At 42.6% G+C, this 23,850-nt stretch overlaps 1 protein-coding gene across 2 annotated transcripts in view; it reads left to right on the forward strand.

The window, feature by feature from the left end:
- ASXL3 (ASXL transcriptional regulator 3) overlaps nucleotides 1–23,850 on the forward strand; it is a 151,587-nt gene that overhangs the window by 84,102 nt on the left and 43,635 nt on the right. For both annotated transcript variants that reach the window (XM_024192869.3, XM_026661865.2), the window contains 3 exons: nucleotides 1,384–1,501; nucleotides 2,421–2,540; nucleotides 7,354–7,517. In XM_024192869.3, coding sequence (XP_024048637.2) covers nucleotides 1,384–1,501; nucleotides 2,421–2,540; nucleotides 7,354–7,517 — 402 coding nt within the window. The remainder of the gene's footprint in view (nucleotides 1–1,383; nucleotides 1,502–2,420; nucleotides 2,541–7,353; nucleotides 7,518–23,850) is intronic.

Here is a 23,850-nt window from a genome sequence, read left to right on the forward strand (position 1 = left end):
ATTTGGGATTGGTCTTGACTGTTTTGGTTTCTGCTTTCGCTGACCTTTGGGATAGCCTCATGTGGATCTGAGCAGCTTCTCTCTTTTGTTTGATTTCCAGACGTTTTATTTTGGTTTGTATTGCATGGTGCTTAGATGGCTTTGGATAAGCATCCTATAAATGCATTAATGAAATAGTTTAACTATACTTTTATGTGGCTGAATGTATTTTATAGTGTATTATTATTTAAATGAAACAGATAATTGTTTAGGTTTTTGGAATTGTTCTACCTATGTCAAATATTTTGAGTGTACTACAGATGAATTACAGAATTAACTTCATAAATCAGGCACTGATGTTTAGTATGAATAATCCCTTTAGTCCTTACAAACATGTCCTCTATTTGAGTACCATCTAAAAAAACAAAACACAAATCAGAGAGGAAAAAAGAGTGCAATATTAAGATTGCAGAAAATTAGAAGATTAGAGAAGATCAGTATTGAGTCCAGTGCATTCTGACTTGTTCCAAACTTTCAATTCTTGTAAATATCTTAACTGGCAAAAGTTCATATTCATATATTTTTAAGACCTTTGACTCTCATGTCTTTTTCTGTATAAAACAATCTGGCAAATATTCACTGTTTCTAAACTTTTTATATTTTTGTATTACATTATTAACCCCTGTAGTTGATCCATTTATGAAACACAAAGCACTCCCATTTGTAGAGCTTTATTCTTGTATCGTTTTTCTCTGGATTTGCCAGAACACCATCATGTTCGTGTTCTGAAGGTTAATGCCCAAAGTCAGGCAGACAGAAGCCAAGTGCTGCAAGGTTTCCAAGATTAGGACTGATTCCCTTCACAGAAATAAATGATTCCTGCCATGTTCAGTGATTTTGTGCAGCACTACTCACGGCTGAGTGAGTGCATCAATACTGTAGTCCTTACATGCTGTACATACTGATGACACTCTGTGTTAACTTGATTGACTGAGCAGTATACTGGAGAGGATGCACCTGCAAGAGATGTGCAGACACACACATTTTTATTCTGGTTTCAAAACATTTATTTTACATTTATTTTACTTGGATGTCTTAGTTGCAAATTCCATGGGTTATCATGTTGTGCTGCTAAGGTAGAGCAAACGGTTATATGCTTCTTTGTTGTCAAAACTGTATTGGAAAATGATCTAAGGTGCATCTTCTTTCTCTTTAAAACCAAAAGCCTGATTTTATGCTTTTAAAAGAAAATGACATAAAGGGGACTAGTGTGAAGTCTGAAAAATCAGTAACTATGTAAAGTAGTTATCTTAGGAGGTTCAATTTAATGATAGGCAAATGTCTCATGTAATCCACTTAAAAGCAGTATTTTTGTTGCATTTTTATGTTTTGTTATTTTTATAGGCTTTAAGACAACAGCAGAAAAGAAGAAATGGAGTCTCAATGATGGTAAACAAGACTGTTCCTCGTGTTGTTTTGACACCATTAAAGGTGTCTGATGAGCAGTCGGATTCACCTTCAGGTAAATAGCTAAAGGACTGTGTGAAATATCAGTTCTAGTCACAAAGCCTTCCTCTGAATGAATCTGTAGCATACAAAATGTAGAATTGCTGCAAATAATGATATTTCCACATAGTAGTTTTGTTTAACTTCTTTATTTTCTTACCAAATCTAGTGAGTCAAAGATGGGGTTTTTTTCTTTCTTTTATTATTAAAGAACTGAAAGTACATAATAAACTGATAATTGATAGCAGCAGCAGCTTTAAGGGAATGCAAAGTAACATTTCTGTTTGGCTGTGGAACTCTAATGGAAGACCACATGCTGGCATTCAACGCCATCAAAAAACAGCTCCTCTGTGAGTGTGAATTTGTGTCTCAGTTCTCCATTGCAATACCAGAGATCTTTGCATTAGCTTTTTTGTTCTGGCAACATTCTTATCATCACGGTGCAACCCTGACCTTTAGTTCTGGTTGTTAGCTGCTTCATTTTAAAAGGATCCTACAGAGATGTACATCCACATTTATAACAGATCGATGATTGTATTTTCCAGGTACACCTCTTTTGTAAAAGTTACTTTGCAAAGAAATGATTTTTTCTCCTTTGATTGCTTTATTACTCCATAATATGGAGCTTAATTATTTTTAAAGGTATTTCTTGAGTATCATAGCAGAGCACTATTTATAGTGGATTAGTGAACATCTTGATTGACTGCAGTGTTCAGCAAATTTTAGTTTTCACGACTTACTTGATTTATTGAACTTTTCCTTCCATTTCCTCCAGTGCTCAGGAATCAAATAGTGGCCAAAAAGGTATATTACCTTTCAGCAAGTATCAGATAAAGTAGATGTTGCTCTTGATTTAAAAAAACAAACAAACTATTTTTGTTTTGAAGGAGGAAGAATGTGCATCCCTGTAATATTTTGTTGTTGTTATTTTTAAGGATCTGAATCTAAAAATGGTGAAGCAGACAGTTCTGATAAAGAAATGAAACATGGGCAAAAATCTCCAACTGGAAAACAAACAAGTCAGCACTTAAAGAGATTAAAAAAGTCTGGTTTAGGTGAGTAGGACTTGGGATGTCTAAAGTATTTCATTTGTTTCTATAATACTGAACTTTTTATAAACAATGTAATCTCCCTTTAGAGAGTTCCTTTTGTCACACTAATATGCTGATGCTTTTATCAATGCAAAAGCAGGCTCTTCCCCAGTAGCATACCTCCTTTGATGGCTACCTCATCCCTGTGAACTGCGCAGGGTTGCCTCCATATAGGAATCTCTTTCCTAGCATGCCTTTCTGCAACTGGCCTTTTAAATTTGACAGAGCCAAGTCAAATGGCTTTGACAGAGCCAGCCCAAAGAGGCCATTTTGTAACTAGCTACTGCTTGCTGCATTACCTTTTTTACTAGCTGGAAAGTATTCTCATCTCCTGTTGTATTTTCTCCCAATCTTCTCTTTCTTATTCCCAATGAGAATGGCACATTCTTACTACTTGTCAGGAGAAAACCTGCTAATTGAATAACATTTTCATATTCCATCCCATAATGAGACACAATACCCTCATTTTTATGTTGATTTTAGGACTCATGCATTAATTTGAAGCTATATGGCTGTAGTGCTAAATACCAAATATTTTTCATATTGTTCAATTTAGTGGATGATGATCTGTAATTAATGTAAAATCTGATCCTAAGAGGAGATAAAGTAACCTTTCAAAAGCCAGACATTCCTATTCTGTTGTGGAGTGTTTCTGTTCTCTGGAGAACAGTTTTCTGTTCACATACAGAATAGGGTGTTCCATTTCTTCAAATTCTTGGCTCAGCTCTGCTCCTATCCCCAGTTTAGAAGCATCTGTTTGCAAAATAAATGTTTTTTCAAAGACTGGGCTATGTAAAATGGGGTAATAACATAATTGTTTCTTTATCTCCACAAAGGATTGTTCACATTCAGCAGTCAATGTTGAGTCCTTTTGACATGTATTTGGTGAGATCTGTTAGTGAAGCAACCCTCTCAGAAATTAGGAATAAACTTTCTGTAGTAGCTGGCTAACCTTTTAAAGGATTTAAGTTTTCCTTTGGTGGTAAGAACCTTGGTCTCCTTTAGTGTCCTGACTTTGTCTTGTTTTAGTTTTATGAATCCATTTTCTGGAAGGAAAAAAAACAACAACAACAACCCACAAGATATTTTATTTCTTTGTTTGCTAAACAACGTCTTCATATTGATTGCTATACGTAATTCTTAGGCTATGTCTACACTACCGCGGTAAGTTGACCTATGCTACACAACTCCAGATATGTGAATAACGTAGCTGGAGTTGATGTACCTTAGCTCGAGTTATCGCGGGGTCTACACCGCTGGAGGGTCGATGGGAGAAACTCTCCTGTTGACTTACCTTACTCTTCTCATCAGGAGTAGAGTACAGGGGTCAACTGGAGAGCGATCTGCTGTCGATTTGGCGGGTCTTCACTAGACCTGCTAAATCGACCGCTGGTGGATTGATCTCAGAGTGTCAATCCTGGCTGTAGTGTAGATGTAGCCTTAGACTGCTGCTCATAGGTTTACCATATAGTTCACCCAAGTCTTGCTAAATAACAGCCCATCATCGAGTTATGTGACTCAGTTTCATACATTGTCTTTCAGCAGACTATCCATCAATCTTTAAAAAGTGGCTGGTGGGCCATATAGACCAAATATCATTGTTGTTAAATAAAAAAAATCCTTAGGGTGTTGGAACTTCTGTTTTACGATGCTGGGTTTAGAGGGATCTTGCAGTAATTTTTGTCTAGATGTACGGTTAAGAGAGATTTTCCATGTCCATTTTCTCCAGTATTTTGTCAACTCCTGGCATTGGATAGTTATCAAATGTAGAGATAGCATTAATTTTTCTGAAATCTATACAGAACCTAATTCCCCTGTCTTTTGGGGGCACGGTAACCACTGGGGAATGCCATGGGCTTCTGGAGGTTTCAGGAACCTTTAATTTGAGCATGTTTTCTTTTTCTTCCTCTGCCAAAGGTTTCATCCATTCAGATATACGCTTGAATCTTTGTCTTATGGGTTTATGGCCCTCGATATCTATTGTGTGAGTAAGTATCAGTGTGTTCTGGGGTTCTAGTAAAATAATTGCTATATACCTTTAAGAGTAGGTCCAAATCCCAATGCTGTGCCTGGTTCAATTCCAGACATTGCTTAACTATCTGAATTCCCAGAGACTCTCCCAAACTCCCATATTTCTTCTATTGCACTCTCTGATTTACTTGTGGTATGCCCTGCAAGAAAACCTTTCTGACCACTTTGGGGTTCAATCCACCCTTTTGAATAAATTCACAGAATATATTTTTGCCCTTGTTTACCAGCTGTGGTAATTGCATAATATACAGGACTTATCAGTCTCATGACTACATGGTCCTTGCCATTTTGCTACTAATTTAGTCTCACTGCTGTGGAGCGGAAGCAAAACTTTTTCACCTGGTTTATATTTAATTCCCATGCCCCTGTTATCATACCATGTCTTCTGGTTTATTGGGACTTGTGTTAGATTCTCCTTTGCCAACTCAATAAACTGAGTGAGTTTCTCTCATCTTTGGGGTGTATTCTATAATTGCAGGGCTCTATTTTTGATCTGACCTCAGTTTCCAGTTCTCTGATAGCTATGGGTCCCCTAGATTGATGGTCATAAAATAATTGGAAAGGTTGTTGCCCGAGGTACCTCTCTATAAGCAAAGAAGAGATGTATCATCTCATCTCAATGTTTGGCATCCTCCTGAACACATTTTTAAGCATGTCTTTTTCAAGGTTTCTACCAAGAATATTCTACCGGCACTTTATTCTGGGGATGATATGTTGTGTTGTGAAAGCAATTACTCCTACTAATTCATTAGGTCTCTGCAGTAATACTGAATTGAAGTTGATAGCAGGGTGAAGGCGCCAACACAACATGTGTATACCCCAGATCTGTGAAGATGAAACCTGGTTTTTCTGTAGCTTCTTGGGCTATTTGCAATTTCAAGACATCACACACTCTGTCCACCTCAGAAACTTTGATTCTGGAGAAGATACTATAGTAGCAACTCTGCAGTATAAAACTCATTTTTAGTTTTAGGAGCACCTTTTCCCTTTCCATGAGGTTTTTCCATCGAAGGGGAAGATATTAGCAGGGGAGAACAATTTTTCTCCAATTTGCACCTAAAACATGAAGACAGATGCATCCTACATTGTTAAAAGAAAGGAATGTAAACCTGCATTTAAATCATATACATCATACTTACTCGTATTACACTTGGGAATTATGTTTTTTCTGCATGTATAGTTAGTGGGTGGAACAGATGGTGAAGCCAATTTAATGTGATGCACTCATTAAAATGAGCACTTCTTCCACATGATTGTCCTTCATAACGGGGGATTCAATGGTTTTAATGGAGTTTTTGCTGTATTGAAATGCAGGATGTTCAAAGCATATGTTGTATAAGGTTACACTATGCTGAAGACAAACTAACCCTTATCTCATTCAGTCAGTATTGCTTGTTGAAAAGTAACAAGAAATTGCAGGAAATTTATGGGAGGCTGTGAGTTTCTCTATTCATTCAAAGGGGAAAACTATTGAACTTGCAAATTGGCTGCAAACTTTTCCCTTTCCATGAGGTTTTGGACACTATCATAGCTTTTCAGCAGAGACCAAACAGTAAGGCTCTTAAGAAATTCAAAAAAATTAAATTGTAGTACTTGTATTCATATTACATTTCATACTGAGTGACATTCAACAAGTCTCTTAAGGTCTCTTTGCCCAAGTTTCCAGATCTGTAAAATAGGGATATCTACCCTCCCTTACAAAACACTTGGAGATCCTCAGATGAAAGGCCCTGTATAAGTGCTGAGTATTCTCATTATTAACAATGACAAAAAAATTCCCTTGGAACTCGGGCATGACTCACCTTGTTGCTTGGGTGTGATCTTGCTGAAACATCCCTTTGCAGGACCTTTGAAATATTAAAAGTCTAAGCAAACAAGAATCTCAGGTGGTTGGCCTCAGCAGTTTCTGTCTTGCACACTTCTACTGAACCTTCTGGGTACAAATGTATTTTTTTTTAATCTCACCTGGAACTTGCATGTTCTTTTGGACTTGCTGGGACTGGTCATCTAATTAATTTAATGAGTCTTCTTATCCCATTTGACAGATTCTTAGTGGGTTAGTCTGCAGTTGCAGTATGCTATTTACATCTTTTAGATTTTATGAAAATTCAGAAAAATATTAATTTGCACAAAATTAATATATCACTAATAAATTAGACAGTCTCTCCTCTGTGATCACATGTCTCAAGTTGTGATAATGCACTGAGGGTTTTTTAAGAGCGAATAAAAATACAGAAGAGTGGTAATACATAGAAAAAGTAAATGAATAGGATAGGTGGACAACAATGTACTGCAGGTGCAGGAGCACAAATAAAAACTTCATTCTGTGTAATAAAGTTTCACCCACTTGGGCCTCTTCAGGCAGCCACATATGTTCTAACAAACATTCAGTCTTGTGTGAGCTAATTTTGCTTAGCAGTAGATGCTTAAAAATATGTTGGTGAAATGACAGAAAAATTTACTTGTTCAGCTAAATCAAGATATCCTGACTTCTAGTTAAAGAAAGAGAATATTGGTCATGGTGTAGCCTGGAACATGGATGCCGTGAAAGGTGAGGAAGTGAACATTGGGATGTATAAAAGGAAGTTCATAGAATCCAGAAGAAAGCTGTATTCCCCTTCACAAAGCTCTGTCTTATTGGAGTGCACTATACTATATAAAATATAAATAACTTTTGAGAAAAATTATTGTTCCTGTTCCCTCTGTTATCTGTGGTAAAGGTAAATGTGTTGTTTGTTTACTCCAGGACATTTGAAATGGACCAAAGCTGAGGATATTGACATAGAAACACCAGGATCTATTCTAGTGAACACTAACCTGAGGGCTTTAATAAACAAACACACCTTTGCTTCCTTACCTCAGCATTTTCAACAATACCTCCTGCTTTTGCTTCCAGAAGTAGACAGGCAGGTAAGTAGAAACATAAAACATGTGCTTCCTTACTCATAAAACTTTTTGTGTTTTGGAATATTTACAAAGTCTGACTTGATTCCACTCAAAATCATTATAGAATGAAACTTGTAAAATAATTGTTTTTCTTAGCTATTCTACATCAGCAAGTTTTAATTAACATTCACTTGTGTCCAGATCATGTCCTGCCTCCTGCTGCCTCCATTTCTATGACCTCCCTGAAACCCAAGCCACTCAATTACAACCTGTCCAAAATGCAGCCGGTCAGATTACCCTCTTAACCAGTTGAATCCCTTTACTGGCTCCCCTTTGCCTTCTATAGCAAGCTTAAACTTCTTGTCTTTCAAGGACCCACACAATCTCACTCCACATGTCATTTTTTTCTGTGTTCCCCTCAGCCTCTGCGCTCTGCCAACAACATCAGCCTCAATGCTTAATTTGTTACCTTCTCTCACTCCTACCTCCATTCCTTCTTCCACACTTCAGCCTATTTTGGAACAAATTCTCAGTTCCAGTGCACGAGGACTCCAGCCTCTCATCTCATTCATATCCCTATTAAAAGACTCACTTCTTGCTTGAGCCCCACCAGTGCTCACTTCATCTAGTCATACACCCACTCCACTGGAGATAATGGGAATGGGCATGGGAAGAGAAGATAAATTTTTCAAGTTATTAGTTCGGGTTTCCCAACGTGTGTTGTCCTCTCTGTATCTGTCCTTTAGACTGTAAGCTCCTGGGGGTAGGTGAGCCTCTCTGTATCTTCTCCAGCATATTGTTAGCAGTTAGAACAATAGTAATTTAGGCCAGGTACTTAAACACTTGCCTAATTTAAGCAAATGTATAGTCATTGACTTCAATGGGACTACGCATGTACTTACATACTTAGTTACATGCTTAAGTACTTTGCTGAATCAGGGCCTTATGTTGTATGCAAATAGTCAGTGAGTTACATTTCCTCTCTGTTCTCAGTCCACAAAGGATTTGAGTCTGTTACAGCCCAAGCTACAGAGCCCGGCTCTTAGGTCAAACTGTTGTGACTCATGGCTTTCGCTCTTGAGGTTCTTGGCTCATTCTTCAGTTTTTGTGAAGATGGCAGATGCCACAAAAACACAACAGAAAGATAGAGAGAACAATATAAGCAATTGATTGACCCAACATCTTAACAAATTATATACTATATTTTAAGGACTCTTCAAACTATATGCTTTGTCAACAGGGAGTATTTGAAGTTGAACATTAAAAGCCAGATCTGCATCAGAAGTTATGTAGAATTATTTATTCTCATTCTCCTCAGATGCACTTAAAATTGCTATCAACAAAATTAAAAAGGACAGTTTTTCATCAGGCAGAAAAACAGATTTAAATTTGCGATGCAGTTAAAATTTTATTGATAGTTTTCAGTTATCTAACAGCCTTCAGTTAGTGATTCAGAAGAGATAAATTGTCTGTTAGATATGATCCTATTTCCTATCCAATCCAGTCGGAGCTAAACATTCACACTTCAATTTGTAAAACTACTGGCATTATTTACAAGCCTCCTAACGTAAAGATTATAAAAAGATAGGGACCACAGTACTGAGTTACTGCCTTACCTTCATTTAAGATAATGTATTCAATAAAAACTGCACTCATGCTCAGTACCATGGAAAATTGATTTTTTTTTTGAGTTTTGCATGGCTTTTGGCATGAAAAACAAGAATGTTTGTTGAACTAGGCCCTAAATTACTAAGAATTTTTTCAAAAACATTTCCTTCTCATTCTTGTTTCAATAAACTTTGGTATAATACATGTGAGTGCAACAGGCACAGTACCACAAAACTAAACTCAACTCCATGGCCAAGAAAAGTAGTTACTAAAAGAATACACCATCAGCCTCATACTCTTACAGCAATATTTTTTCTTTGGTCTCATGTTTTCCCTATGCCTCTTTCTGTCTTTCATGTGTTTGAACAGAAACCCAGGCTCTTTCTTTTATGTGCGTTTGGAAAGCAGGGGTGGTGCATATATTTGGGAATAGTGGGCAGATTTGGTGGCTGGAAGAATGATCATTTCAGGGTTTCTTGTCTCTTGGAGGATGGAAGTTCCGGAGGCCTGTCCCTGACCTTTACTTTACAGAGGTTGTAATACCAAATGTGGGTGTTTCCTGATGTGACATCTGAAAAGGTGCCCCATAAGGCATCTTCCTGGCTGCGACAGGAGTGGGCTGATCAAAGTAATGACACTCTCTCACATCTTCTGTTTGGGGTGAGTGCTGGGCATTGATACACCTCCCGGGGGCGAGAAGGAGTGAGACGCAAGGCCTGTCAGGTTTCTGATTTCCTAATCTCTCCCACTGAGGCAGGCTGGACTTCTCTTGGCAGGCTCTTTTCCATTCCCTGTACCAACATGGCTTTTTTGAGCTGAGCTCTCTCTGTGTTTTCACAGGCCACGCTCTTGTCTCGGTCTCCTCCAACCCCAGAACCAGGAAGGGTATGTCTGTACTTCAAGCTGAATGTGGATGAGTATAGCCGTTACACTTCTATTTTTAGTGTGCTATCTCAGTCACAGCTAGTGTGGGTGCATCTCCTCAAATCATGGTTTACCCCTCTAGCTCGAAGTGTGGACATACTCAGTGAATACCAGGGAAGATATTCCTTTATCCCACCCTCCGCCCGGGAGCGAGAGGGGTAGGGATTTTGAGGGGCCTAGACAGACATAGTCTGAGGGTGTTCATGTGTCATTGTTTCAGAGGGCCCCCTGCTACCAGGAGCAGAAAAGCTAGAGTGACCCTACCTTTCTCTGCAGGGGAAGTGGGAAATTGGAGCCCTGGTAGCCACTTGAGCAGTATCTCTTGCTGCCCTCATATACACCATATTTCACCAGTCTCCTGCAAGCTTTGTTATTTGGGGGTAGGAAAGCTTTAAGTGCCCAGTGACCACAAGCAAATGCCTGCCCATTCTCTGCCCATCTCTGGGAACACCTGTACACTTACTTGCTAATGCTAGAGAAATCCAAACTCCACAGATATTTTTTCCACAACTTTTTGTCTGATAATTTCTATATGCAATTACATTTTTCCCGGCCTTATACTATTGTGCAATCAATAGTTGGCTGGTGTCGTCCTCCCTAGATATGGCTGCATTTCATCAGTTCTATATGGATATACTATATGAAGTGCTGTGATGAAAGATGCTATGTAAATGCAATATATCAATACTATTTGTCTTCATGTATGGTGATCAATGAAATATAGTATTGAGTAAGTGCAGGCTCAATTACACTTTATTACTGCTCTAGATAGAACAACTATATGATGAACAGTCAATTGTCATTTCTGTCACAAACACCATTTTTCTAAGGCTAGGTCTACACTATGAGCCTGAATCGGCAGGTAGAAATCAATCTCTCAGGGATCGAATTATCGCGTCTCGTCGGGACGCGACAATCGATCCCCGAATCGACGCGCTTACTCCACCAGCGGAGGTAGGAGTAAGCGCCATCGACGGGGAGCCGCGGAGGTCGATTTTGCTGCCGTCCTCACAGCGGGGTAAGTCAGCTCCGATACGCCGAATTCAGCTACGCTATTTGCGTAGCTGAATTTGCAAATCTTAAATCGACCCCCCCCCCCCCCCCCGTAGTGAAGACCTGCCCTTAGTTATATAACTCCACCTTCTTAAATGGCATTGGGCTGAAACTTGTCATGCATTTGTTTATACAAATCCAAACATTTTTAGCAACCATTACTTAAGTGAGTTGCCTTTTTTAGTTAAGCAAAAAATACCCCCAAATTAACTCAAGATTTAATTGTGTTTATACCAACCTCTTGTTCAAAAAAAGGCTTAGGACCAAATCCTGCACTTTAGAATAGATGTTCTCAATATGGGGATGAGCTGGTGTTGAGGAGTCACAACCACCCCACCCTTCCCTTGCTAAATGGGAGCAGAGGCTTAGGGGTGGGGTCCCTGCATTGGAAAAGGTTGGACACCACGACGCTATTGTTGTGTGTACTCTTTCCTATTCTCACTGGAATTTTGCCTGAGTAAAGACTGTATGCTTGTTCCCTACATTTTAAAATCAACTTCATCTTAACATCCAGAATGTTTGTTAGAACAATATCTATGTGTGAATGCCATCTGCTATTCACAACTTATATGTTTGAACAGTTCCAAGTTGCATGTTGCTTAGGTTCTATTTCAGCAGTAAAGATGCTCATGCAGCATTCTTTGTGTTCAAAATATCATGAAAAGAATTTGGAACTAGAGCTGGGTGGAAAAAAGTATTTCCATTGCCCAGAAGATTTTGTTATTTTGAAATTAGTTTTTTCTATGATTTGGGAGGGGGGTGGGAAACGAATATTTTGAGATTCTCCATGAAAGGGAATTGAGCCCTGGCTCTGGGGCAATCTGCCTGGTGGGCTTCCCCAGAGCCTTGGTCCCAGAAAACATTTGTGTCCCTGACATATTGGCAGCCTCCTTGGCAAACTGCTCGGGAGTAGGGAACCTGGTAGCTCTGGGGCCCCATAGTCTGCGTTGTGGGGCTCCCAGGGCTTCTGCGCTGTTGATAAATTTTATAGTCAATTGCTTGACCATATTTTGGTCTATGAAATATACTCAAGGGATCTAATAATTAATGTTAGTCAGGTTATTAATACGGTACAGGAAAAAGGTCTATGCTACCAGACTCCAAGGAGCTGTCCCTTGTAGCAATGTTGCATGCACCTCACACAGAAGGTGTGCTCCCCCCAGTTACACATTTGATGGTATTATTTATATGATTTTACAAATTACACATCTCTTTACACTAAAATGCAACCCATGAGTTCCTTCCTTATCTTTGTTTTGGATACTAACATTCCATGTACTGGTCAGTGAAGGTAGATCAAATGTATCTTGATTTTTGACAAGTTTCTTATCCGCTTATGCCAAATGCTTACTTTAGCAGATGTAAGGAATTATGGGATACTTAGCGTAAGTGAACAAGATTATTGTATGAGCTAGTTTAAGATATATCAGTTACAATATTTGTGCTTACTGTTGTTGGTGCTTAATGTATACCTGTGTGTGTCTGTATAATATATATTGTGACAGACCCAGACCAGTGGGGTACAGGAGTCTGGTAGAGGGCAAATATACTGGTCACTGGATGAGTAGTTTTCTGTTCCCTGAGTGACCAGAGCAGGGGCTGCACTAGAGTAATCAGGAACCTGCTAGAACCAGTTAAGGCAGGCAGGCTAATTAGGACACCTGGAGTCAATTAAGAAGAAGCTGCTAGAATCAATTAAGGCAGGCTAATCAGGGCACCTGGGTTTTAAAAGGAGCTCACTTCAGTTTGTGGTGCGAGTGTGAGGAGCTGGGAGCAAGAGGCGCAAGGAGCTGAGAGTGAGAGGGTGTGCTGCTGGAGGACTGAGGAGCACAAGCATTATCAGACACCAGGAGGAAGGTCCTGTGGTGAAAATAAGGAAGGTGTTTGGAGGAGGCCCTGGGGAAGTAGCCCAGGGAGTTGTAACTATCATGCAGCTGTTACAGGGGGCACTATAGACAGCTGCAGTCCACAGGGCCCTGGGCTGGAACCTGAAGTAGAGGGCGGGCCCGGGTTCCCCCCAAACCTCCCAATTGACCTGGACTGTGGGTTCTTCCAGAGGGGAAGGTCTCTGGGCTGTTCCCCAACCCACATGGTGAATCTCTGAGGCAAGAAAATCCGCCAATAAGCGCAGGACCCACAAGATAGCGGAGGAACTTTGTCACAATATATATATGAGAGAGAATAATACATATTATTATGATACATATTTATATGCTTGCCAGCATATATTAGTCAACAGATCTTATCAGCTCCAGAAAATTTAAGACAAAAATGAGCAATAGTAAATGGCCTAGCAGAAAGTAAGTCTCCCCTAGCCACTAAAATAGAAATCTCTTGGTTTGAATTCAGGTCACCTTTACCGTTCACGGCAAGAGCTAGGTAGTCAGTAGGGCAAAAAATTCTACATTTAAATACTATTAGGAAAATACATAAATAATATAATAATTCACAAGAGCATGTGAATATTTAAGATTCATAAAAACAAATGCTTGATACTAGATACTACATAATGTCTCCTCTTAATCAAAAATTATTATGAGTCAAGACCTTTCTCAAGCACTTTTGTTTGTAGATCAGTGACACCAGAACTGAAGCCTGTCTTGGGAGTCAGTGCCAGTAATAGTGATCTAAGACACTGTAACATCCTGTCATGTTCAGGTCAATTTTACCTACAGAATATTTTGTTTCTGATTCACGTCATTGACCCATTTGATTGGGTTAATGTTGGCACTTCACATCTAGAGCAAGTCTCCATGCTAAAACTCCTTTTGAATGCTTTATTGAAAAAATGTGCAGATCATTTTTGAAATGAAATAAGTTTGACTTCATATATTCCTTTCAAATAGGCAAAGTGCTTTAGGGACCAGTCACCTACAAAACTTGATTTTGAAAAACTCTTTGCTTCCGCTTAGCTCAAGACAAATGAACATCTATAAAAGTAACTTCCTTTTTTTTTTTTAAAACATGTTTTTTCTGTTGAAATTACCTGTGCTTAGGTTGAGATACTCAAGTATTTCAGCAGTGTTGAGAGAAGGTGATGTATAGTACATATCAGCTACAATATTTGAGCAGAATAAGATGAGACGAAGATGGTTTGGCAGCTCTCACTCTGTCAGCTTGTTTTTGTCATTTTTATTAATACTTTAATACTGTTTTAACATACAGCCCTGCTGTATTAGGAGAGAGCAAGTTCAGCTTCTTTTTCACACTGCGTTTTTTAGTAGTACAACCCATCATTTTGATGGCTTTCTTTGCAGCATCTGTACTTCAGGCAAAGGCTTTGACATTTTCTGCAGTGCCTCACAAACCTTTCTGTGTTATGACATCTTTCTATTCAGAATTCATCCTTTGTGTTGTATTGTTTTCACATGATTCATTTTACATTTTTCTCTGTGGAATTATTGTGTAACAGATATCTTACCCCAGATACCTTCCCAATTTATATTTGTTTTTAGCTGGTTGTACTAATGTTCTCTTTTTTTATTGTTCTTTTTCAATTTTTTATCATTGGGTAGGTACTGAGCTTTCTGTTGTTCATTATAATTGCTCATGTAAATGTTTACCCATTCAAAAACTACACTGAAATAATTTTGAAGTTGTGATGGAAACACACAAGCTAGGAGGAAAAATTCATAGTACAGGCTGAAGTGTGCCATATGTCTTGTGTACTTAGCCACAACTGGGCACATTAAAAAAGCCATTAAAATGGCACCCCATTGTGTCCAGTCATTGAAGGTCATATGGTATATTTCTTTCTTTAACTGATTTTTACCTTTGATTTTATTGGTTAGTGTTAAAAGCTTAGCATTTTTCAAGTTTCTTTATGGTACAATTTAGTTTCATAGTGCATGATTCATGTACAATTTTTCAATTCACAGCAGTTACAAAAGTGGAAAAATTCAGTTTTGTATGGGTGTGTTTCTTCATTAATTTTATGGTACATTTTCAAAAACACGGTACGTTGAAAGTCAGTTGACAGGTTAATGGGACTTAGGCTCTTAAATGCCTATGCCACTTTTGAAAATGTGAATTAGGTTCCTAAGTCAAGTGGGCACTTTTGAAATGTTTACCTTACCCTACAGAACAATGTAGTGGCTGCCTTAAAATTTAATTTGCTGATCCAGTGGTCCTAATCTCAGTACATACTTATCTCTCAATGGCTATTGAAGTCAATCTCTTGATAGTGATTTCACACCTGATTGCTTTTCAGTGTTCACAATATTTTGACAAATTTCATATTTCCAACTTGCTCAGATCACTGTTAAGTGACATGTTGGAAAATATACTCATGCCCAGTCTAAACTAGTCTTCCCACTATTGCTCCCAGTAGTAAAGTTGTGCTAGTGGCAGTGCAACTGTGAGAGATTTCTCAAAACCATGCTAGTGTTTTTTTGTTTTGTTTTTTTCAAATGTAAGTGAATGGAAAGACTATAGGAGTTGGCTCAAGCTCTTAACTGGGATGATTGTCAAGTTCAGTGCATTTCAGCTAAGATAAACAATGTGTTAATGGCCCTCTTGCTGCTTTTTAAAAATTATTTATGTATTTCTTTATTTTATTTCATTTCAGTAGAGGCCCTAGTCAGGATCAGGGCACTGTCATGCTAGGTGCCGCGCAAACACCATGATGTGAAAATTTTGTTTAAATACCATGTTTTTTGAGTCTCTGCAAACCTATTCACAGTCATTAAAAAGTGTGAATCGGTGTTTGCTAGCACACTCAGGCTTACTGCTGTGGAAGCAGTTCACTCTGTGCTGGGTTATTAAAGCCCTTGTTGCAAGCTGTCCTCACGCGTCTTTGTAACATGTCTCACATCCACACAGGTAAGTGCTTGCTGCAATGCACAGGTCTTGAGAGAACTATTGAAATTGCTCCTGGTTGGATCAAGGCTCAGCTTGGTTATAGCCTTCATTGGGGCACTGCAATGTTACAGTGTTAGCTGTAGACTGTAAGTTCATTACTGAAGATGTGCTATTGCAATTGGTCTTGCCAAAGTTGCACTTCCTCCTACAGCCTGTCAGTACAAGCGACCACTCTGGATAGTGTGCCATGTGTCCTGTACTTCTGATTTCTCTTTTTGTTTTGAGCTAGTGCAGCTTCTGTCATTTTATGTATATGAGTTTTCTGTTTTATATGGGGCAGAGCAGGCAGTCTCGAGTGTCTTCTTCAAGTGCTTGCTCATATCCAGTCCATTGTAAGTGTGTGTGCTTGCCACATGCATCGGTGCTGGAAGTTTTTACTCTCAGTGGTATCCATAGGGGACTGGCTTTGGCGCCCCCAGAGTGGTGCACATATGTGCCATATAAGGGGCGCTGCTGGCCCCTTCCCTCCCTTAGTTCCTTCTTACTGCCAGTGTTGGGGTTGCTCCTCTTGCTCTAGTAAGTGATTCTCATTCAGTGATTCTTTGAACTTTTTCTCTTGTAAATAGTTGTACTTAGTGATAGTTAACAGTTCCTAATAAAAAGAACGAGGAGTACTTGTGGCACCTTAGAGACTAACAAATTTTAAAAAAGCAACAGAGAGTCCTGTGGCACTTTTAAGACTAACAGATGTATTGGAGCATAAGCTTTCGTGGGTGAATGCCCATGCATCCGACGAAGTGGGCATTCACCCACGAAAGCTTATGCTCCAATACATCTGTTAGTCTTAAAAGTGCCACAGGACCCTCTGTTGCTTTTTACAGATCCAGACTAACACGGCTACCCCTCTGATACTTAACAAATTTTAGTATACTCTAGTTGATAGTCCCCCGAGGGGTTTAGCCCAGTGACGCTCCCCGGGCTTCAAGCCGTGCGAGGGCTGTAAGAAGCCTGTGCCAATCAGTGATCCGCATCTTAGCTGTTTGACGTGTCTGGGTGAGTCCCACATTGGTGAGAAGTGTCGCATTGGAAGGGATTCAAGCCCCGGACCAAGAAGGAAAGAGACATTAGTCTCCGCGTGCTCCTCATAGAGTCTGTGCTTCACCGGCCTCAGAGCTGGCACATTCGGACTCGGTACCAAGTACTTTGGCATCGACAGGAAGCGCCTCCCCCGGCACCGGATATCTCCCAGCGCCAGTCCATGTCACCAGTACCAGCCAAAAGGGACAGAAATCACGTGGGAAAGGGGCACTCCCTGGGGACCTGCAATGGCAAGGATAAGGGAGAAGTTAAGACTAGACCGGCTTGGACCATCTCGCTGTCACTGGAGCGCAGCCAGATGGCAGCCTTGCCTGTTGGGTCTAGTCTGCCTCCTATTCCAGGGAGTGGTAGAGGCACGTGGTACCTCATGGTGCCGTCTACCCTGAAAGCCTTTCAAGTGGCAAAGGACATCTTCTCCCTCACAGTGCCGCCTACTCCTTAGGAAGAGAGGCCCAAGGACCCCTCCCTCCCAACCATTTCTAGGGGAAAGCCTTCAATGGCACCCCTTCAAAAGTTACCCCCTCGGCACGGTACTCTGGCTCCATCTCACTCACCAGGGCCGTGCCAGCAACCTCCGGAGCCGTGCCTTGGATCACAGACCCACGGCCACTCAGCGAGTTCCCAGCACAGAACGCTGGACTCCAGGCACCAATCCCCCAGATCCCAACATCAGTCACTGGATCCACGGTACTGGGCCACCAAGGCATGTCACCGGTCACCAAAACCCCGACAGCGGTCACCTGACAGACGCCGCTCTCCGGTTTCCAGGCGCCACCCGTCAGAGCCTCTTCGGTGCTCTCTGGAATCCTGGCACCACTCTTCGGAACCCCATCGCCAGTCACGGGAGCCCCGACTCCGGTCACTGGAGTGTCGCAGACGATTCCCGTGGTCACAGTCACTGGAGCCTGCACACGGTCCTCGAAATAGGTGGCATTGCTCCCCGGATTATTATTGTGCCTATGGGCAGCACTACCAGTTGCTGGATACACGGCATGGCTCAGCGAGCACCTGGTACCGCTCCCAAAATGGCAGGCATGAGACCGCCAGATATAGTGGGAAAGCCTACCCTATGGTGGCACCGACGTGGTCACCAGAGGAAGATCATTCCTTCTCGGGCTCTGAGAGTAAGCAGTTGACGGCCCCCAGAGAGCTACCACCACCTTCACAATCAGCAGGTTTTCCTCAGGGCCAGTCTACAATTACGTGACAGGGCCCTGGCAAATGTATAACCCCCGGGCATGTCCCCAAGCTGGGGAACCTTAGGCCCAGCGCTTACTCTCAGGGGCATCAGAAAGACCTTCAGCCTCGATGTCTCACCCGCCACTGGCTCGGACGTCAGGTCAGTCCAGGGGACCCAGGAGCCACTTCCTCCAGCTCATGGAGTTCCCCAGGCAGGGGACGGGGAACCCGCCCCTCATCTTGGGCTGGCCTCCTCCTCCTTATCACCTGATTAGACAGTAGCAGGCCCTTCACAGACAGTGCCTCAAGATGATGTAAAAGCCCACCAGGAGCTGCTTAAATAGGTGGCAGTGAACCTGGGATTGAAGGCGGAGGAGATGTCTGAACTAGCGGACTCCCTATTCGATGTGCTGGCCGCAGCAGCCCCAGCAAGGGTGGCCATACCCGTCCATTATGGGGTGGTCAAAATTGTAAAAGCCCTGTGGCAGACCCAGTCATCCTTGCCCCCTGTTTCTAAGAGCGCAGAGCACAAGTATTACATCTCTGCAAAAGGGTTTGAGTACTTATATACACACCCAGTCCCCAGGTCATTAATAGTCACTGAGGCCAATGAGAGTGACAGGCAGGGGCAACCCAGCTCAATCCCCAAGAATAACGACATGAAGTGACTTGATCTGTATGGCAGGAAACTTTATTCTTCAGCCAGCCTACAGCTTTGCATAGCAAATCATCTGGCCCTGTTCGGCAGGTATCACTTTAATGTGTGGCAATGCACGGCCAAATTTGCTGACTCGCTCCCACAGGACACTAAGGAGTTCAGTGCCATACTAGAGTATGGTAGGGTAATTGCGAGAGCCTCCCTCCAGGCCTTCTCAGATGCGGCAGATTCCGCAGCCAGGGCAATGGCATCGGCAGTATCAGTGAGGTGGACATCATGGCTACAGTTGTATGACCTGTCGGCAGAAGTCCAACAGTCCATCTAGGATCTCCCATTCAATGGCTCGGTCCTGTTTGCTGAACAAACAGACAGCAGATTACATGGCCTGAAAGAATCAAGGACCACTCTTTGCTCCATGGGTCTGTACACCCTGGCCCACGCTAGGAAGAGAATTAAACCTCACGAGCCAGGCTAGAGCGGAACTGTATCACAGGAAGAGCAGAGGATATAGGCAACACCAAGGCCAACTGCCAGCAGCGGGGGCTCATTCGGGCTTGAGCCACGGCCCTCCTAAGAACAGGCATTCATTTTGAGGGGACGCTCAAGGGTGACCTCACAGCCTGCAACCAGGATTTGTCTCACCCTTTATTTTCCCACTGTTTGTTGCCTTACCTCTCCACTTGGACCACCATAACTACAGACCGCTGTATCTTCAATTCGGTGGCAATGGGGTATATCCTCCAATTTCTTTCTATCCCTCCTTCCAACCCCCCTTCTCCATCCCTCTTCGGGGACCCTTCTCAGGAGCAACTGCTCACCTAGGAGGTGCAAGCCCTCCTGTGGCTGGGGCCTTTAGAAGAAGTTCCCGCAGAATGAAGAGGGACAAGATTTCACTCCCGGTACTTTCTAATGCCAAAGGGGGCCTACGCCCCATCCTAGACCTGTGAGACCTCAACAAATACCTCAAAAAGTTGAAGGTTCTGCATGGTCTCCCTGGCCTCCATCATTCCCTCCCTGGAGACCGATACGCCACCCTCGATCTGAAAGATGCTTACTTTCACGTTTTGATATTTCCTGGCCACAGGAGATTTCTACGGTTTGTGGTCTTTCAGGCACACTACCAGTTCGCTGTGCTCCCATTCAGCCTAGCAACAGCACCAAGAGTGTTTACAAAGTGCATGGCGGTAGTCGCAGCCTACCTCAGACATCAGGGTATCCAGATTTTCCCTATCTCGACGACTGGCTCATTAAGGGCCGCTCCAAAGAGCAGCTGCAGTGCAGTGTCGAGGTATTGTGAACCACTTATCAGGTTTGGGTCTGTTGATAAACGAACAAAAATCTACATTGGTCCCAGTTCAGAGGAGCTGTCCTTGACTCAAATCAGGCCAGAGCATTTTTACCACAAACCAGGTTCAGGGCAATGTCGGATCTGATCACCCAAGTCACCGCACACCCACTCACTGCGTGCACCTATGTCATCCGACATGCAAGGCTGCGGCTATGGCCCCTTCAAATGTGGCTGTTGTCAGTCTATTCCCCAGCCAGATCCCTTTGGACGGGCTCCTCATGATCCCTCCCTGGGTACTCACCTCCCTCCAATGGTGGTCCGACCCAGTGATGGAAGGTATTCCATTTGTAACTCCACGGCCCACGGTATCCCTGACGGCCTCGGTTGGGGAGCACACCTTGGTGCTCTCAAGACTCAGGGGCTGTGGTTGTGAGAGGAGTTGTCACTCCACGTAAATGTCAGAGAGCTCAGGGCCATCCTGTGAGGTGTTCCTTTCCCATCTGTCTGGTTGCGTGGTACAGGTGCTGACAGACAACACGGCCTCTATATTCTACATAGACAGGGGTGAGCCCAGTCATCGGCCCTTTGTCAGGAAGCCCTTCACCTGTGGGACTTCTGCATCCAGCATGCGATCCACCTGGAAGCCTCCCATCTCTCCGGTGTTCAGAACATGATGGTGGATCGCCTCAGCAGGTCCTTCTTCTCTCATGATGACTGGTTCCCCCTCTCGGAGGTCATCAGGATGCTCTTCCAGAGGTGGGGAGCTCCCCAAGTGGACTTCTTCATCACCAGGCAAAACAGAAAATGCCACCAGTTCTGTTCTCTGCAAGACCTTGACTGCAGCTCGCTATCGGATGCCTTTCTTCTGTCATGGTCGGCACTCTGATGTATGCCTTCCTGCCAATCCCACTGATCAGCAGGGTCCTTTCCAAGATCAAGAAGGACAAGGCACAAGTCATTATGATCACCTTGGCCTGGCCTTGTCAGCCTTGGTTTGGCATGCTCATGGACTTGGCAGTAGCAGCTCCATGGCCTCTTCCCGACCATCCGGACCTGCTCTCAGGATCATGGGGGGCAGTTGCTGCACCTGAACCTCACCTCTTTCCACCTCACAGCATGGATGCTGCATGACTGAACTCCAAGGAGCAGGCCTGCTCCAGTCAGGTCCAGCAGGTTCTTCTGGAAAGCAGAAAGCCCTCCACTAGGGCTACCTACCTCGCAAAGTGGAAGCACTTTTCCCGCGGGGCGTCAAAGCAGAATATCTCTCCAGTCAGCGCATCTCTGTAATCCATCCTGGATTACCTCCTGCATTTAAAGCCCGAGAGCCTGGCCTTTTTATCAATCAAGGGGCACTTGGTGGCCATATTGGCCTTCCACCCTCACGTCCACAGTAGATCGGTATTCTCACATGAGATGACGATCAGGTTCCTGAAGGGCCTTGAGAGACTGTTTCCTCTGGTCCGGGATCTGGTTCCCCAATGGAATCTCAGCCTGGTCCTCTCCAGGCTCATTGGTCCTCCTTTCGAGCCTCTATCATCTTTCTGTCTCTTGCACCTGTCATGGAGGGTCGCATTCCTTCTAGCTGTTACCTCAGCAAGGCAAATCTCCGAGATTAAAGCTCTTATGTCGGAGCTCCCATACATGGTGTTCTACAAGGATAAAGTCCAACTACGTCCCCATTCTGCCTTCCTGCCAAAGGTGATGTCGCACTTGCATGTCAACCAGTACAACTTCCTCCCAGTGTTCTGTCCAAAGCCCCACACATACAATGAGGAAAGGTGTCTACACACCCTAGATGTCATGCTGGCCCTGGCTTTCTACCTTGAGCATACTAAGCCCTTCCGCAGATCAACTCATCTCTTCGTTGCAGTGGCTGACAATGAATGGCCTTCCAGTGTTGGCTCAGAGGATTTCGTACTGGATCACTATCTGCATCCATATCTGTTACAAATTGGCCCAGTTGGTGCCTCCACCATTAATAACTGCTCATTCCACAAGGGCTCAGGCGTCGTCGGCCGTGTTTCTGGCCCATGTTCCCATCCAGGACATCTGAAGAGCCGCAACATGGTCGTCAGTACACACCTTCACGACGCATTACGCCATCACCTAGCAAGCCAGAGATGACGCTGGATTTGGCACAGCTGTGTTGCAAATGACACATCCGTGAACTGCTACCTGCCTCCGAAGGTACTGCTTGGAACTCACCTACAATGGAATGGACATGAGCAAGCACTTGAAGAAAAAACAGTTACCTTTCATAATTGTTGTTCTTCAAGATGTGTTGCTCCTTCCCCTCTGTCAGACTTCTGGCAAGAGGGAACTGTTGGAGGGAGGGAGCCGTCAGCGCCCCTTATACCGGCGCATATGCGCGCCTCTCCAGAGGGCGCCAGAGCCGGTCCCCTACGGGTACCGCTGAGGGTAGAAACTTCCAGGTGTGGCAAGCACACACACCTACAATGGAATGGACATGAGCAACACATCTTGAAGAACAACAATTACAAAAGGTGAGTAACCATTGTTGGGTTTTTTCTCTTGTTTAAAAAACAGGGATTTTTATATGGAATATTGAGTCAATTTAATTTTACAAAATATATTATTATTTACATTTGGAAAATATTAATTTCATGTTTAAATAAAAAGTTTGGTACAACACTTTTCTAACTGAGAGATGCTCTTCCTACAATCAACCTCTTAAGGGACCCCTGCTAGGAACTGTGGTATAGGTCCACACAATGCACTAGTACCGCAGGAGTAGCAAGTAGTGGAGTGCAGCACTGCATAATTGCAAATTAAAACAGATGTCAAGTCTCAACATGCTAGTACCAGAACAGCGAAAGCTACTCTACATAACACTGTCACCATCGGTGGAGCAGCATTGGGGCTAGATCAGTGTTTCTCAACCTACTTACCTTTGTGGGACGCATATGCAGCTTTCTGTTATGTGGGCCACATCCACACAATATATATACTATCTGTATAGCCCTGAGGATGTCTCCAGGCCACAGCTGTGTGCTGATTGGCCTGCAGGCCACGGGTTGATAACCACTGGGCTAGATTGATGGAGGAACAATACCCTAAAATTCTTGGTTTAGACACATGCAGGGAGTTATAAGCAGGATGATTTTGGTGGATGATGGACCCAAGCAAACCCCTACCTCCTTCCTAGCCACCCTTCCTCCTTTCTTAATAAAAATATGGCATGTTACAATAAAGGGTTGGGTGTGGGAGAAAACAGCATTTACTGTTGTATCTCCTTTATTGTTCTCTCCCATGATTAGCCCCCCCACACACACTGTATTTTTAACCAAAAATTGCAATCCGTCTGTTTATTTTTTAAAAATCTTTGTCGAGTGCTACTTTATTATTTTTTTAAAATAATTTCCTTTTTTGTGTCTACTCCTTTTTCTTCTGGATTGTTGACCTCATATTTTCTGTGTCATTTTTCTCTTTTCCTACGGGGACATAATCTCCTTATCCTTGTATGTAGGGAGGCAATGTGATCTAATGGTTAGAGTAAGGGACCAGGGAGCAGGACTTCAGACTACTATTCCAAATTCTGCCACTGACTCTGTGTGACGTACGATGAGTCACTTAATTGTTTTGTCTGTGCTTCCCATCTGTAGTTTTATAACGGGCGTTATAGGTCTAATTATTATTTGTAAAATATTTGAGATTCCCAGATGAAAAGTGCTTTAGAAGTGCAGGATATTACCATTGTTCTCTCGACATTGGGTGAATGATAGCATAGG

The sequence above is a fragment of the Terrapene carolina genome, unplaced genomic scaffold (assembly GCF_002925995.2).
Source record: "Terrapene carolina triunguis isolate 2854851 unplaced genomic scaffold, T_m_triunguis-2.0 Scaffold58, whole genome shotgun sequence".
NCBI classification, from domain to species: domain Eukaryota; kingdom Metazoa; phylum Chordata; order Testudines; family Emydidae; genus Terrapene; species Terrapene triunguis.